At 41.1% G+C, this 14,334-nt stretch overlaps 4 protein-coding genes across 4 annotated transcripts; all 4 read right to left on the bottom strand.

The window, feature by feature from the left end:
• Positions 1 to 524: 524 nt before the first annotated feature.
• Positions 525 to 1,427, bottom strand: LOC311260094 (free fatty acid receptor 2-like; the record flags this gene model as incomplete). The annotated part of the gene is made up of 1 exon (XM_084357606.1): positions 525 to 1,427. One exon carries the CDS (start codon positions 1,425 to 1,427, stop codon positions 525 to 527), a length of 903 nt encoding a protein of 300 aa, XP_084213732.1.
• A 1,067-nt stretch (positions 1,428 to 2,494) lies between these two features.
• On the bottom strand, positions 2,495 to 3,391 carry LOC311260093 (free fatty acid receptor 2-like; the record flags this gene model as incomplete). Its single annotated transcript, XM_084357605.1, has 1 exon — positions 2,495 to 3,391. One exon carries the CDS (start codon positions 3,389 to 3,391, stop codon positions 2,495 to 2,497), a length of 897 nt encoding a protein of 298 aa, XP_084213731.1.
• Positions 3,392 to 6,513: 3,122 nt separating this feature from the next.
• LOC311260092 (free fatty acid receptor 2-like) lies at positions 6,514 to 7,425 on the bottom strand (the record flags this gene model as incomplete). The annotated part of the gene is made up of 1 exon (XM_084357604.1): positions 6,514 to 7,425. The coding sequence occupies one exon, from the start codon at positions 7,423 to 7,425 to the stop codon at positions 6,514 to 6,516; it is 912 nt and encodes a 303-aa protein (XP_084213730.1).
• Positions 7,426 to 11,574: 4,149 nt separating this feature from the next.
• LOC311260091 (free fatty acid receptor 2-like) lies at positions 11,575 to 12,480 on the bottom strand (the record flags this gene model as incomplete). The annotated part of the gene is made up of 1 exon (XM_084357603.1): positions 11,575 to 12,480. The coding sequence occupies one exon, from the start codon at positions 12,478 to 12,480 to the stop codon at positions 11,575 to 11,577; it is 906 nt and encodes a 301-aa protein (XP_084213729.1).
• Positions 12,481 to 14,334: the final 1,854 nt, after the last annotated feature.

Genomic DNA, 14,334 nt, shown 5'->3' with positions numbered 1-14,334 from the left:
GTCTGTATATTACAGAACCACTTTATACAGTACTGAGTGTTGTACTGTGCTTTGTGTTACAGGTATTTTCTAAATGTGTCCTTACAGAATGCATGAGTGCAGAAGAGTGGCTGGCCCACGTTAAAATAAACAACAAATGATGTCACATGGGTGTAAAGGATATCACTTCCTGTACAAAAATAGAGAATTCACCATAAAATAATAAAATCTGGAATTTGCATATGTACCAAACTTGTCGTGTGGTTTTGTCATAAAATTACCCACAATGGCTTGGGATGGAAAGCAGCTCAGTCCATATGAAGAGAATAGATTACCCTTAACATGATGTTTTGTTACACAGCGGTTAGCAACATCTACATGTGAGACACTGTTTTACAAATAAACTGCACATATGAGACATTATTTTACAAAACTGCACTGTTAAAGCAATTTGTACAACAATGCACATTCTGATATAATGTCAAATATACAGTGCAATATAAACATTGAAGCTGGCTATAGATCCAATATATTTAAGGTGAATTTTAGTCTAAGTTAGAAATTGCGGTTTGCTGTCGTACTCCTGGAGCACGCTTCCTGAAAATGGACTTTTCACTGTTGCAGCGGAAAGAGGAGGAGGAAAAGTAGAAGATGATGGGATCGATGCAGGTGTTGAAGGTGCTTAGCAGCAGGGTGTAGTACCTCCATCTTGGGCTGTCACCCTGGAAGAAACCCACGAAATGAGAAACGCTGAATGGGAGCACACAAATGAGAAACACAGCTAGAGTCCCCGAGGCCATTCCGATGGCCTTCTGCTTCTGCATCGGGGATATCATGGGGCGGCTGTACAGGATCAAGATGCAGCGCAGGTAGCAGTAAACACAAATCAGAAGAGGTATAAGGCAGAGCACAACGGAAACCTCCAAACGGACTGGGAGGAGGACCTTCAACTGCTGTGTTGTGAAGTTCTCATAGCACACAGTGGAATTTTTGTGGACCAGGTCTGGATGGTGCATGGTGATCAAAATAATGCTGCAGTGTGCTGCTGAGATTAACCAAATAACAGCACTGGTCACTAACGCGTACACAGGTTTCTGCAGCTGATGATAGGCGATGGGGAAAGCTACTCCAATGTAACGAACCACACTGACTGCCGTCAGCAGCAAGGAGCTGGTGTAGATTGCGCTGAAGAAGGTGAAGGAGGTGATGGAGCACAAGTAGTCAGGCAGGTTCCATTTCATGTCTGAAGCTGCCTCGTACATCTTGAGAGGAAGGGTGATCAAAAAGAGGAGGTCAGAGACGGTCAGGTTGAGCAGAAGGATGTCTGATGGAAGTGGCTTGGTGTGGATCTTAACACTGAAGGCATAGAGAGCCAGGAGGTTGGCTGGCAGGCCTATCAGGAAGGAAATGATGTAAACTGAGAGAAGAACTTCACTCCACACCTCCATCTGAACCTAAACCAATGGAAGTAAACAGACACAAAAATAAAATCTGATCTCATTTTCCAAGGACATTTTGTGCTCGGTGGCCGACAAAGTAGCATGGTGAACACAAAGTTTATAGGGAACCAATTTAAACACCGATGGTGTAATTTTTCTATCACTAGTCATTGTGCAATCATCAATTACTTTATAATAATAGTTAGGGCAAAAACCAGCTGCCAGTTTAAGGTGCCAGCAGACTAAATACAAACAGCATCAATATGGTAAATAATAGTGAGTCTATCACAAAATAACAAATGAATTACTCATTTTGGTGCCATTATCAACATGTTTTAATGTGCAGTATTTCATCAAAGACATTAGAAATTTTAAATTACAAACAAATAATCCACATGTTTTTGTATTAGTGATACCTAGGTGGTGTTTGCATCATCCTCCTTTTTCTTTTCTTTCTTTTTTTTTTTTTTTTTTTACAGTAGAAAGGATAAAGTTATTTAGGAAAATGGCGTTTCATCATTAAGATCACACATTTCCAAAGTCATCTTTTAATCTCAGAATCCAAACCCCAGATATGAAATTCCAGTAGCAAAAGGGATCTGCAATGTGTAGTATAATATCAACATGATTGATAAGGTAAACATATTCACTTACTTAGATGCAGATGTTTACGAAAAAAAAAAGAAGAAAATCTTATAAAACCAACAACCAAAGCTCTCCCGCTTGTCCTGCTGTGCCTTTCATCAAAAAGAACCAGGTTATAACGAGTAGGTTCATGGATGAGCTGATATAACATGTAATAAACTGGAAATAGCATATCATGTCATATTCGAGCCACGTGTGTCACATTTCTCCACTCATCCTACTGAGCAACGAGCATGCACAAGTTGGTTAATATTAACTAAAATGCAAAACTGAAGCTCATGTTTACTTTTAATTTGAGTATGATGTGTGGCTGCTGCTATATATACATACATGATAGGGCATTGTGCATTTTGATGTTATGTCAAGAACAGACTACAATAATGACGTTGAGGCTGGTTATAGATCCAATATATCTATGTGCGTTTTGGTTATTAGATAGAACTTGCGTCTTGCTGTTGTACTCCTGGAGCACGCTTCCTAAAAATGGACTTTTCACTGTTGCAGTGGAAAGAGGAGGAGGAAAAGTAGTAGATGATGGGATCGATGCAGGTGTTGAAGGTGCTTAGCAGCAAGGTGTAGTACCTCCATTTTGGGCTCTCACCCTTGATGAAACCCACCAAATGCGAGAGGTTGTACGGCAGCACACAAATGAGAAACACAGCTAGAGCCCCCGAGGCCACTCCGATGGCCTTCTGCTTCTGCATCGGGGATATCCTGGGGCGGCTGTACAGGATCAAGATGCAGCGCAGGTAGCAGTAAACACAAATCAGAAGAGGTATAAGGCAGAGCACAATGAACATCTCCAAACGGACTGGGAGGAGGACCTTCAACTGCTGTGGTGTGAAGTTCTCGTAGCACGCAGTGGAATTTTTGTGGGCTAGGTCTGGATGGTGCGTGGTGATGAAAGTAATGCTGCAGTGTGCTGCTGAGATTAACCAAATAACAGCACTGGTCACTAACGCGTACACAGGTTTCTGCAGCCGACGATAGGCGACAGGGAAAGCTACTCCAATGTAGCGAACCACACTGACTGCCGTCAGCAGCAAGGAGCTGGTGTAGATTGCGCAGAAGAAGGTGAAGGAGGTGATGGAGCACAAGTAGTCAGGCAGGTCCCATTTCATGTCTGAAGCTGCGTCGTGCATCTTGAGAGGTAGGGTGATCAAAAAGAGGAGGTCAGAGACGGTCAGGTTGAGCAGAAGGATGTCTGATGGAAGTGGCTTTGTGTGGATCTTAACACTGAAGGCATAGAGAGCCAGGAGGTTGGCTGGCAGGCCTATCAGGAAGGAAATAATGTAAACTGAGAGAAGAACTTCACTCCACACCTCCATCTGAACCTAAACCAAAGGAAGTAAACAGACACAAAAATAAAATCTGATCTCATTTTCCAGGGACATTTTGTGCTCGGTGGCCGACAAAGTAGCATGGTGAACACAAAGTTTATAGGGAACCAATTTAAACACCGATGGTGTAATTTTTCTATCACTAGTCATTGTGCAATCATCAATTACTTTATAATAATAGTTAGGGCAAAAACCAGCTGCCAGTTTAAGGTGCCAGCAGACTAAATACAAACAGCATCAATATGGTAAATAATAGTTAGTCTATCACAAAATAACAAATGAATTACTCATTTTGGTGCCATTATCAACATGTTTTAATGTGCAGTATTTCATCAAAGACATTAGAAATGTTAAATTACAAACAAATAATCAAAATGTTTTTGTACTTGTGATACTTCAGTGGTCTTTGCAACATCCTTGTTTTTTTTGTTTACCTAAAAAGTTATCAAGGAAAATGGATTTTCATCACTAAGATCACAGTAGTATAATATCAACATGATTGATAAGGTAAACATATTTACTTACTTAGATGCAGATGTTTACAAAAAAAATAAAACCTTTAAAAACGAACAACCAAAGCTCTGTCCTGCTTGTCCTGCTGTGCCTTTCATCAAAAAGAACAAGGTTATAACGAGTAGGTTCGTAGATGAGCTGATATGACATGTAATAAACCGGAAAGAGCATATCATGGCGTGTCACATTTCTCCACTCATCCTAGACTGAGCAACGAACACACACCAGCTGATAAATATTAAATACAATGCAAATCTGTAGCTGATGTTTACTTTTGATTTGAGTTTATTGATAAAGGATAAGATTGCTGTACTTAATAAACACTATACGGATTTTATCAAGCCTGTTCTATACAACATATGCCACAAGTTCAGAGCATATGTCATCATTTCAGATTAATAATTTTTCCACACAGACATTCAATTTAGATCATCCTTTGCATCCTCATTACCAGAAAGTGATTGGAGACAGTTGAGGTAGGAAATGATGTAAACTGAGAGAAGAACGTCACTCAACACCTCCATCCTGGACCTAAACCAAGGGAAGTAAACAGACACAAAAATAAATTCTGACCTCATTCTCAGGGACATTTTGTGCCCGGCGGCCTTCATATTTGCAGGATGAAAACAAAGTTTATAGGGAACCAATCGAAACACTACGGTGGCCGAGACCCGCCATCGCTGCAAATAAAAGAAACCCTGCATATAAAAGAAACGCTGCAAACAAAAAGAAACGCCGCTGCAAATAAAAGAAACGCTGCAAACAAAAAGAAATGCCGCTGCAAATAAAAGAAATGCTGCAAACAAAAAGAAACGCCGCTGCAAATAAAAGAACAACAATGATGCAAATAAAAAAAGCCACAACTTCTCACATAAAAAACACTGGTGCACCGGCAATAATAGTCCCCGGTAATTCACTTCCATTGTGGCTTTTTTTATTTGCATCGTTGTTGTTCTTTTATTTGCAGCAGCGTTTCTTTTTGTTTGCAGTGTTTCTTTTATTTGCAGCAGCGTTTCTTTTTGTTTGCAGTGTTTCTTTTATTTGCAGCGGCGTTTCTTTTTGTTTGCAGCGTTTCTTTTATTTGCAGCGATGGTGGGTCTCGGCCACCGTAAAACACAGATGGTGTCATTTTTCTATCACTAGTCATTGCGCAATCAACACTTTATAATAATAGTTAAGGCAAAAACCAGTTGCCAGTTTAAAGTGCCATTAGACTAAATATAAACCATATCAATATGGTAAATAATAGTGAGTCTATCACAAAATAACAAATTAATTACTAATTTTATTATAATTATTTACGTCACCATTTTTTAAAATGTGCAGTGTTTGATCAAAGACATTAGAAATGTTAAATTACAAACAAATAATCCAAATGTTTTTTGTATTAGTGATACCTCGGTTGTGTTTGAGCAACGAGCACACACCAGTTGGTTAAAATAAAATGCAAAACTGGAGCTCATGTTTACTTTTAATTTGAGTATGTTGTTTTATATACTGTATATACACTGTTGCCCATAAAGTTGGAATCATTTTGTTTTCAGACACATTCCTCTTTTTATTCCTATTTATACACATCAGTAATCACCTTTGACCAGGTGCAATGATTACATACTGAGTCCCAGTTACCCAGGTGAAATGAATTCATGCTTAACAAATGTTTGGTGCTATAAAAGGCAAAACATTCGCTGTGTTGTCCTTTTCCTACTTAAAGTCTGTATGCAGTAAGTCCATGTTTTCAGAATTGGCTGTATAATTTTCAACCAAATTTGACACAGAAGTTCCCCAGGCTATGCCTCATCCAACGCAACTGGCAATATGCCAAAGAGTGCTTGCACTCCGACAGGACGGACACAAACAAGCCAATATTGCTGATTTCTTTGGAATATTGCAGAGTGCGGTCTGTAAAATCCTCAAACATCATCGAGAGGAGGGTCATTTGAGGCCACAAAAATCTCCAGGACGACCACGACAACTACCAGAGTAACTACCATGACTAAGACACCATGGAATCAACGTTTCCCGCCAAACTGTAAATCGGAGATTGCTTCAGCATGGTTACCGAGCAAGACGAATGACCAAGTGTCCACACCTAACTGTTCAACACAGAGTTGCTTGACTTTGCTGGGCTAGGGAGCACAGAAGATTACAGCTTTGGCACCAGTGACATGTTGTCTTTATGGATGAGAGCCGCTATATCCTTGACGGAAGACAAAGGGTGCGGCGATTACATGGTGAGAACCTCCGCGATGACTGCATCCAGGGAACCACTCAAGGAGGTGGCAGCTCAGGGATGGTATGGGCCGGTATTAAGCCTGAATACACAGTTTGCAAAGGTTAATTGTGGTTTAATTTTCACTGTGATATGTTTAGAAGAGATTGATCAATAAAGTTTTGAGAAGATGTACACTTTATCTATCAAGAATAATCACATTGTCACAATCATTTCATGAGAAGAGGTAAAAAAAAATGTATTCCAACTTTACTTTATTATAAATATATGGTAGAGCATTGCACATTCTGATGTTATTGCAAGAATAGACAGTACAATAATGACACTGAAGCTGGCTAATGATCCAATATATTTAAAGTGAATTTTAGTCCAAGTTTGAACTTGTGGCTTGCTGTTGTACTCCTGGAGCACGCTTCCTGAAAATGGACTTCTCACTGTTGCAGTGGAAAGAGGAGGAGGAAAAGTAGAAGATGATGGGATCGATGCAGGTGTTGAGGGTGCTTAGCAGCAAGGTGTAGTACCTCCATTTTGGGCTGTCACCCTGGATGAAACCCACCAAATGTGAGAGGTTGTACGGCATCACACAAATGAGAAACACAGCTAGAGTCCCCAAGGCCATTCCAATGGCCTTCTGCTTCTCCATTGGGGATATCCTGGGGCGGCTGTACAGGATCAAGATGCAGCGCAGGTAGCAGTAAACACAAATCAGAAGAGGTATAAGGCAGAGCACAACAAAAACCTCCAAACGGACTGGGAGGAGGACCTTCAACTGCTTTTCTGTGAAGTTCTCATAGCACATAGTGGAATTTTTGTGGGCCAGATCTGGGTGGTGCGTGGTGATCAAAATAATGCTGCTGTGTGCTGCTGAGATTAACCAAATAACAGCACTGGTAACTAACGCGTACACAGGTTTCTGCAGCTGATGATAGGCGATGGGGAAAGCTACTCCAATGTAGCGAACCACACTGACTGCTGTCAGCAGCAAGGTACTGGTGTAGATTGCGCAGAAGAAGGTGAAGGAGGTGATGGAGCACATGTAGTCAGGCAAGTCCCATTTCATGCCTGAAGCTGCCTCGTGCATCTTGAGAGGAAGGATGATCAAAAAGAGGAGGTCAGAGACGGTCAGGTTGAGCAGAAGGATGTCTGATGGAAGTGGCTTGGAATGGATCTTAACGCTGAAGGCATAGAGAGCCAGGAGGTTGGCTGGCAGGCCTATCAGGAAGGAAATGATGTAAACTGAGAGAAGAACCTGACTCCACACCTCACTCTCCAACATGATCCTAAACCAAAGGAAGTAAACACACACAAGAAACATTCATGAAGAAATAGGCAAAGTTGTAAGGTGTAAGCAATGACAATAATGTTATCAGTGAAGTTTCTATGACGTGGTTTCTAATATCAAATGAACAGAGTATCAGAATCAGAAATAATAGAATATGAGGTTGATAACATCCTTCCCCTCTCGGGGATAGGGGTGTGAGTAGAGAGGAGGCTTGTCGGAGGAGCAATGAGGGAGGATGCACAGGTGAATCCTTTGCGGAAGTCTGTTCAGCACCTTATATAAGAGAGAGGCGTGACACAAAGCTGGAATATACAGACCATGGTGTGGGAGTGTTGGTGGAATACAAATGTGTTCCTTATATAGATAAGTTGTATTTACTATTTAAGACACAGGCGTGAGTCCAAGGGGGGGATGGGGGGGACACAACCATGTGAAAAATATTATTTTTTTAAATACCATTTGAAGTAGCACGTTTTTAAGTTTCAAGACCCCGACTTTTTGCCTCTCAGTGGTTTGATCTTCATGCCCTCATGTTTCATTTCCTATAGATTCTTCACATTTCACCCAATTATTTAGTTATTTAAAAGCATTTGATTTGATTGATTTCATTTGATTTGATGCTTGTTGCCTCGACTCCCCCTCTGCCTGCATCCCAGGTGGGAGGGACTAAGACACAAGGAGAGGAGGTGAAGATGTGTAAACTTGGAAATGTGAAAAAGGGCCATGTGGTTTACACTTACGATATGAGGACTTCAAATTGGAAAATCTACATGTTTTTTGCCTTTATTTGTCATTATAAAGTTGCTAACCCAGTTGCTCCGTACCATACTGAAGCACGATTGTCCCACTTCCCCTGTCCCCTACTGGCCACATTGCTCCAGTAGCAACAGGGCCTGAGCATGGTTACCTCATGTACATACGTCATCATGTTGTGGCGCGGTCGCAGCACAATGGACAACAACACAGAGAACATGACTAACTTTACTGACTTATTTTGTGTTGTTGTGGTCATAGACAGCCCTCTTACATTCCTGGACTTCTTGATTGTGCAAGATGGGGTAATATGCATGATTACACTTCATGCCCACGTTGCGCACCCGTGCTTGTGTTCGTGCATGAGCAACTGTACCGTGCCGTAGCACACCTCTTTCAACTGTGCCGGGGCTAAGGAGGCGCTCACGCTAGTCAAACAAACTAGACATTGGGGGTCAAATGTGCTTGGGCACAGTACAGATGGCCTAGTGTGAGTGAGCCCTAAATGTTGATTGTACAATGCAATGGCTGTTACATCATTACATCATCTGCATTTAGATTGGTTCCATTTAACCTTACCTTCACCATGTATCTTTGATTGTTACCAGAGATGAAATCTCCCAGGAACATAAAGGCTGACTTGCAGTCAGACTGGCAGCCTGGTACCATTTCTACCTGCTATCGCGTCTCCATGACAGACTAAATAAATTAATAAAAACGGTGCCAGGCTGCCAGCCTATACAAGATCGCCAGTCAGGCTGGCAGCCTGGCAACATTTTTGTTCATTTCTTTAGACCATCATGGAGACGTGATAGCAGACAGAAGTGGTGCCAGGCTACCAGCTTGACTGTCTCCTTGAGAGACTAGACAAATAAATCAACCCAAGTTTTGTCTTGTGTTGTCGGTAGTTGCGACTCTGTGGAAAATGGAAGCTATCTACATCTCATTGCGACAGCGGCATAAAAAATAATACCACTGGGAAATGCCCAGGGGGAAAGTCGTCTGTCTTCACTTAAAAATGATGAGGTTGTTTAAACATGTCTTATATTTCCTTATATTCTCTGTTCATTTGGTATTAGAAACATTTATTTGAACCGCATCATAGAAACTTCACTGATATATCATTATTGTCATTGGCATAGTCTGTAATCGTTAACCACCTTTGCCTGTTTCTTCATGAATGTTTCTTGTGTGTGTTTACTTCCTTCGGTTTAGGATCATGATGGAAACCGAGGTGTGGAGTCAGGTTCTTCTCTCAGTTTACATCATTGCCTTCCTGATAGGCCTGCCAGCCAACCTCCTGGCTCTCTATGCCTTCAGTGTTAAGATCCACTCCAAGCCACTTCCAACAGACATCCTTCTGCTCAACCTGACCGTCTCTGACCTCCTCTTTTTGATCACCCTTCCTCTCAAGATGCACGCGGCAGCTTCAGGCATGAAATGGAACTTGCCTGACTGCATGTGCTCCATCACAGGTTCATAGATGAGCTGATATGACATGTAATAAACCAGAAAGAGCATATCATGTCATAGTCAAGACGTGTGTCACATTTCTCCACTCATCCTATACTGAGCAACGAGCACACACCTGCTGATAAATGTTGAATAAAATGCAAAACTGAAGCTGATGTTTACTTTTAATTTGAGTTTGTTGATAAAGGATTAGATCGCTGTGCTTAAATAAACACTACACAATGTCAATATATGGATTTTATCAAGCCTGTTCAAAACAACATATGCCACAAGTTCAGAGCATATGTCATTATTTCAGATGAATCATTTTTCCACACAGACATTCAATTTAGATCATCCTTTGCATCCTCATTACCAGAAAGTGATTTGAGACAGTTGCAGCAACAGAACAGAGAATAGCTACACAGACAGTGTATAGCAGCCTTTAGCCCACAGTAGATCTGTTTTCTGTTATCTGGAGACAGCTTGAATATTTGTTTCCTTTCTGTCAGCCGTATTTACGTTAGCATCAGTTAACAAAGCAACAGAAAATAAACAGGGGCCCCTTCATGCTGTGTTTAAACCTGTCACAGGCACTGCTGTGTGTGTAATTCAGGAGTCAGCTAGCAGGTTTCCTTTGATCAGCAGTCGAGATAGTCAGTCACATTGCAATCCAGACGCTGTGGAAGGTCAAGAGCATAGTTGCTTGAGCAATAAAGCAACAGGAGAAAAAAAAAAGTAATATGTGTGACTTGAAAATGATGCTCAGTGTGGAGAGACAGAACAATCCTAGGAGACAGACAGTTAGATGCTTTCAATATCTTCTTACAGCTCACACACGACATCTTATTTCATCTCCTGCACATCAATATTGTTGACAAAAAGTTTACTTTGACTTTTGCATCATTCAAGTCTTGGATGAGATGCAAAAACAACATGTTTATATATTCATTTCCTGGTATTAACCATGTAATTACGCAACGTATGGTGTAATGTTGTTTTATGAAATACTTACAGTCTTCTTTGGTACTTAAATTTAGTTTCAGGGTAAAAAGGAAGTAACAGTTGGGAGTTTTAGAGAAAATGAGAACTAAATTATACTATAAGCAGCAGCAATTCTCGAAAAAACTAATCACAAAATCAGCAATACAATACAGCCATACTTTCTTTTTCCTGAAATTTTATTTACACTTTTTCCTAAAGTTGCAACTGTATATTGAGTTAGTAAGTTCTCATCAGCTTTGCATTAATGGAAATGCAAACTATATATATGTATATATATATATATATATATATATATATTTATATATATAATACATATAAGATATAAAGTTTATATACAACAGTAAGGTTTATATACAACAGATAACTTCAAGAAATATGTCTTGCCATTAAAAAAACAATTTCCTTTACAATAGTCCTCTTGCCATTATCTTTTGCTTGAATGTCTGTACATTACAGATCCACTTTATACAGTACTGTGTGCTGACCTGTGTTTTGTCTTGCAGGTATATTCTAAATGTGTACCTACAGAATGAATGAGTGCAGAAGAGTGGCTGGCCCACGTTTAAATAAACAGGAAATTATGTGTCATGTGCAAAAAATATACAAATTCCCATTCAATAAATAGAAAATAAACTAAACATTTGTAATTTGCATATGCCCCAAACATGTCCTGTGGGTTTATCATGAAATGATCCACAATGGTCTCGAAAGGAAAGCAGCTCGGTTCTCTTTAGCAGGAACAGATTACCCTTCACCAGATCTTCTGTTATACAGTGGTCGCTAAAACTTACATTTACACATTATTTCACAAAACTGCACTGTTAAAGCAATTGGCAGGGCATTGCACATTCTGATGTTATGTCAAGAATAGACAGTACAATAATGACATTGAAGCTGGTTATAGATCCAATATATTTATGTGCACTTTGGGTATTAGCCAGAACTAGGGGCTTGCTGTTGTACTCCTGGAGCACGCTTCCTGAAAATGGACTTCTCACTGTTGCAGCGGAAAGAGGAGGAGGAAAAGTAGAAGATGATGGGATCGATGCAGGTGTTGAAGGTGCTTAGCAGCAGGGTGTAGTACCTCCATTTTGGGCTCTCACCCTGGAAGAAACCCACCAAATGTGAGAGGTTGTACGGCATCACACAAATGAGAAACACAGCTAGAGTCCCCGAGGCCATTCCAATGGCCTTCTGCTTCTGCATCGGGGATATCCTGGGGCGGCTGTACAGGATCAAGATGCAGCGCAGGTAGCAGTAAACACAAATCAGAAGAGGTATAAGGCAGAGCACAAAGAAAAACTCCAAACGGACTGGGAGGAGGATCTTCAACTGCTTTTCTGTGAAGTTCTCGTAGCACACAGTGGAATTTTTGTGGGCCAGGTCTGGATGGTGCACGGTGATGAAAGTTATGCTGCAGTGTGCTGCTGAGATTAACCAAATAACAGCACTGGTAACTAACGCGTACACAGGTTTCTGCAGCTGATGATAGGCGACAGGGTAAGCTACCCCAACATAGCGAACCACACTGACTGCCATCAGCATCAAGGAGCTGGTGTAGATTGTGCTGAAGAAGGCAAAGGAAGTGATGGAGCACAAGTAGTCAGGCAAGTTCCATTTCATGCCTGAAGCTGCCTCGTGCATCTTGAGAGGTAGGGTGATCAAAAAGAGGAGGTCAGAGACGGTCAGGTTGAGCAGAAGGATGTCTGTTGGAAGTGGCTTGGAATGGATCTTAACGCTGAAGGCATAGAGAGCCAGGAGGTTGGCTGGCAGGCCTATCAGGAAGGAAATGATGTAAACTGAGAGAAGAGCCTGACTCCACACCTCGGTTTCCATCATGATCCTAAACCGAAGGAAGTAAACACACACAAGAAACACTCATGAAGAAACAGGCAAAGATGGTTAGCGATTACAGACTATGCCAATGACAATAATGATATATATATAAGTTTCTATGATGTGGTCCAAATAAATGTTTCTAATACCAAATAAACAGAGAGTATAAGGAAATATAAGACATGTTTAAACAACCTCATCATTTTTAAGTGAAGACAGACGACTTTCTCCCTGGGCATTTCCCAGTGGTATTATTTTGCCGCTGTCGCAATGAGATGTAGATAGCTTCCATTTTCCACAGAGTCGCAACTACTGACAACACAAGACAAACTTGGGTTTATCTATTTATCTAGTGTATCAAGGAGACAGTCAAGCTGGTAGCCTGGCACCATTTCTGTCTGCTATCACGTCTCCACGATGGTCTAAAGAAATGAACAAAAATGTTGCCAGGCTGCCAGCCTGACTGGCGATCTAGTTAGGCTGGCAGCCTGGCACCGTTTTGATGTATTAATTTATGTCATGGAGACATGATAGCAGACAGAAATGGTATCAGGCTGCCAGTCTGACTGCAAGTCACCCTTTATGTTCCTGGGAGATTTCATCTCTGGTAACAATCAAAGATACATGGTGAAGGTAAGGTTAAAGGGAACCGATCTAAATGCATATGATGTAATAATGTAACAGCCATTGCATTGGCTCATAAAGGGCTCACTCACACTAGACCATCTGTACTGTGCCCAAGCACATTTGACCCTCAATGTCCAGTTTCTTTGACTAGTGTGAGCTACGAGAAGAGGTGTGCTACAGCACGGTACGGTTGCTCATGCACGAACACAAGCACGGGTGCGCAACGTGGGCATGAAGTGTAATCATGCATATTACGCCCCTTGCACAATCAAGTAATCCAGGAATGTAAGAGGGCTGTCTATGACCTCACCGACACAAAATAAGCCACAAAAAAATCAGTAAAGTTAGTCATGTTCTCTGTGTTGTTGTCCATTGTGCTGCGACCGCGCCACAACATGATGACGTATATACATGAGGTAACCATGCTCAGGCCCTGTTGCTACTGGAGCAATGTGGCCAGTAGGGGACAGGGGAAGTGGGACAATTGTGCTCAGCACCGTACAGAGCAACTGGGCCAGAAACTTTATAATGATACATAAAGGCAAAAAACATGTCGATTTTCCAATGTGAAGTCCTCATACCCTCAAACCACTGAGAGGCAAAAGGTCGGGGTCTTGAAACTTAAATACGTGCTACTTCAATTGTTAAAAAGAATAATATTAATAATAATAATAATAATAATTGTTGAAAAGAATAATATTTTTCATAGGGATGTGTCCCCCCCCCCGTCCCCCCCTTGGACTCACGCCTGTGTCTTAAATAGTAAATACAACTTATCCATGTAAGCAACACAATTGTATTCCACCAACACTCCCACACCATGGTCTGTATACTCCAGCTTTGTGTCACGCCTCTCTCTTATATAACAGGTGCTGAACAGACTTTCGCAAAGGATTCACCTGTGCATCCTCCCTCATTGCTCCTCCGACAAGCCTCCTCTCTCCTCAAGATGCATTTTAGGAACTGAGACATTTTTCAAAATGGTGTGCTGACATCAATTTCCAATTCACAGGCAGGAGGTCGGAGGAGAGAGGAAACCAGGAGGTACAAACCAGAGAAATGAAAGGAGCCCATGATAGTCCCACCACCAAAAACACATTCGACACCTGCCATGAATCCCAAGGTATTAACTGACAGCTAATACTGAAGATAATATAACAGAAAACAAGGATGTTATCAATTCTGTCGCATTCATAGGTTTATTCACGTCAACATTTTTTCAATGTATTT

This window comes from Pagrus pagrus (assembly GCF_965226575.1).
Source record: "Pagrus pagrus genome assembly, chromosome: 7".
NCBI lineage: Eukaryota > Metazoa > Chordata > Actinopteri > Spariformes > Sparidae > Pagrus > Pagrus pagrus.
Note: the sequence above shows the minus strand (reverse complement) of the source record. Positions and strands in the feature narration are given on the sequence as shown.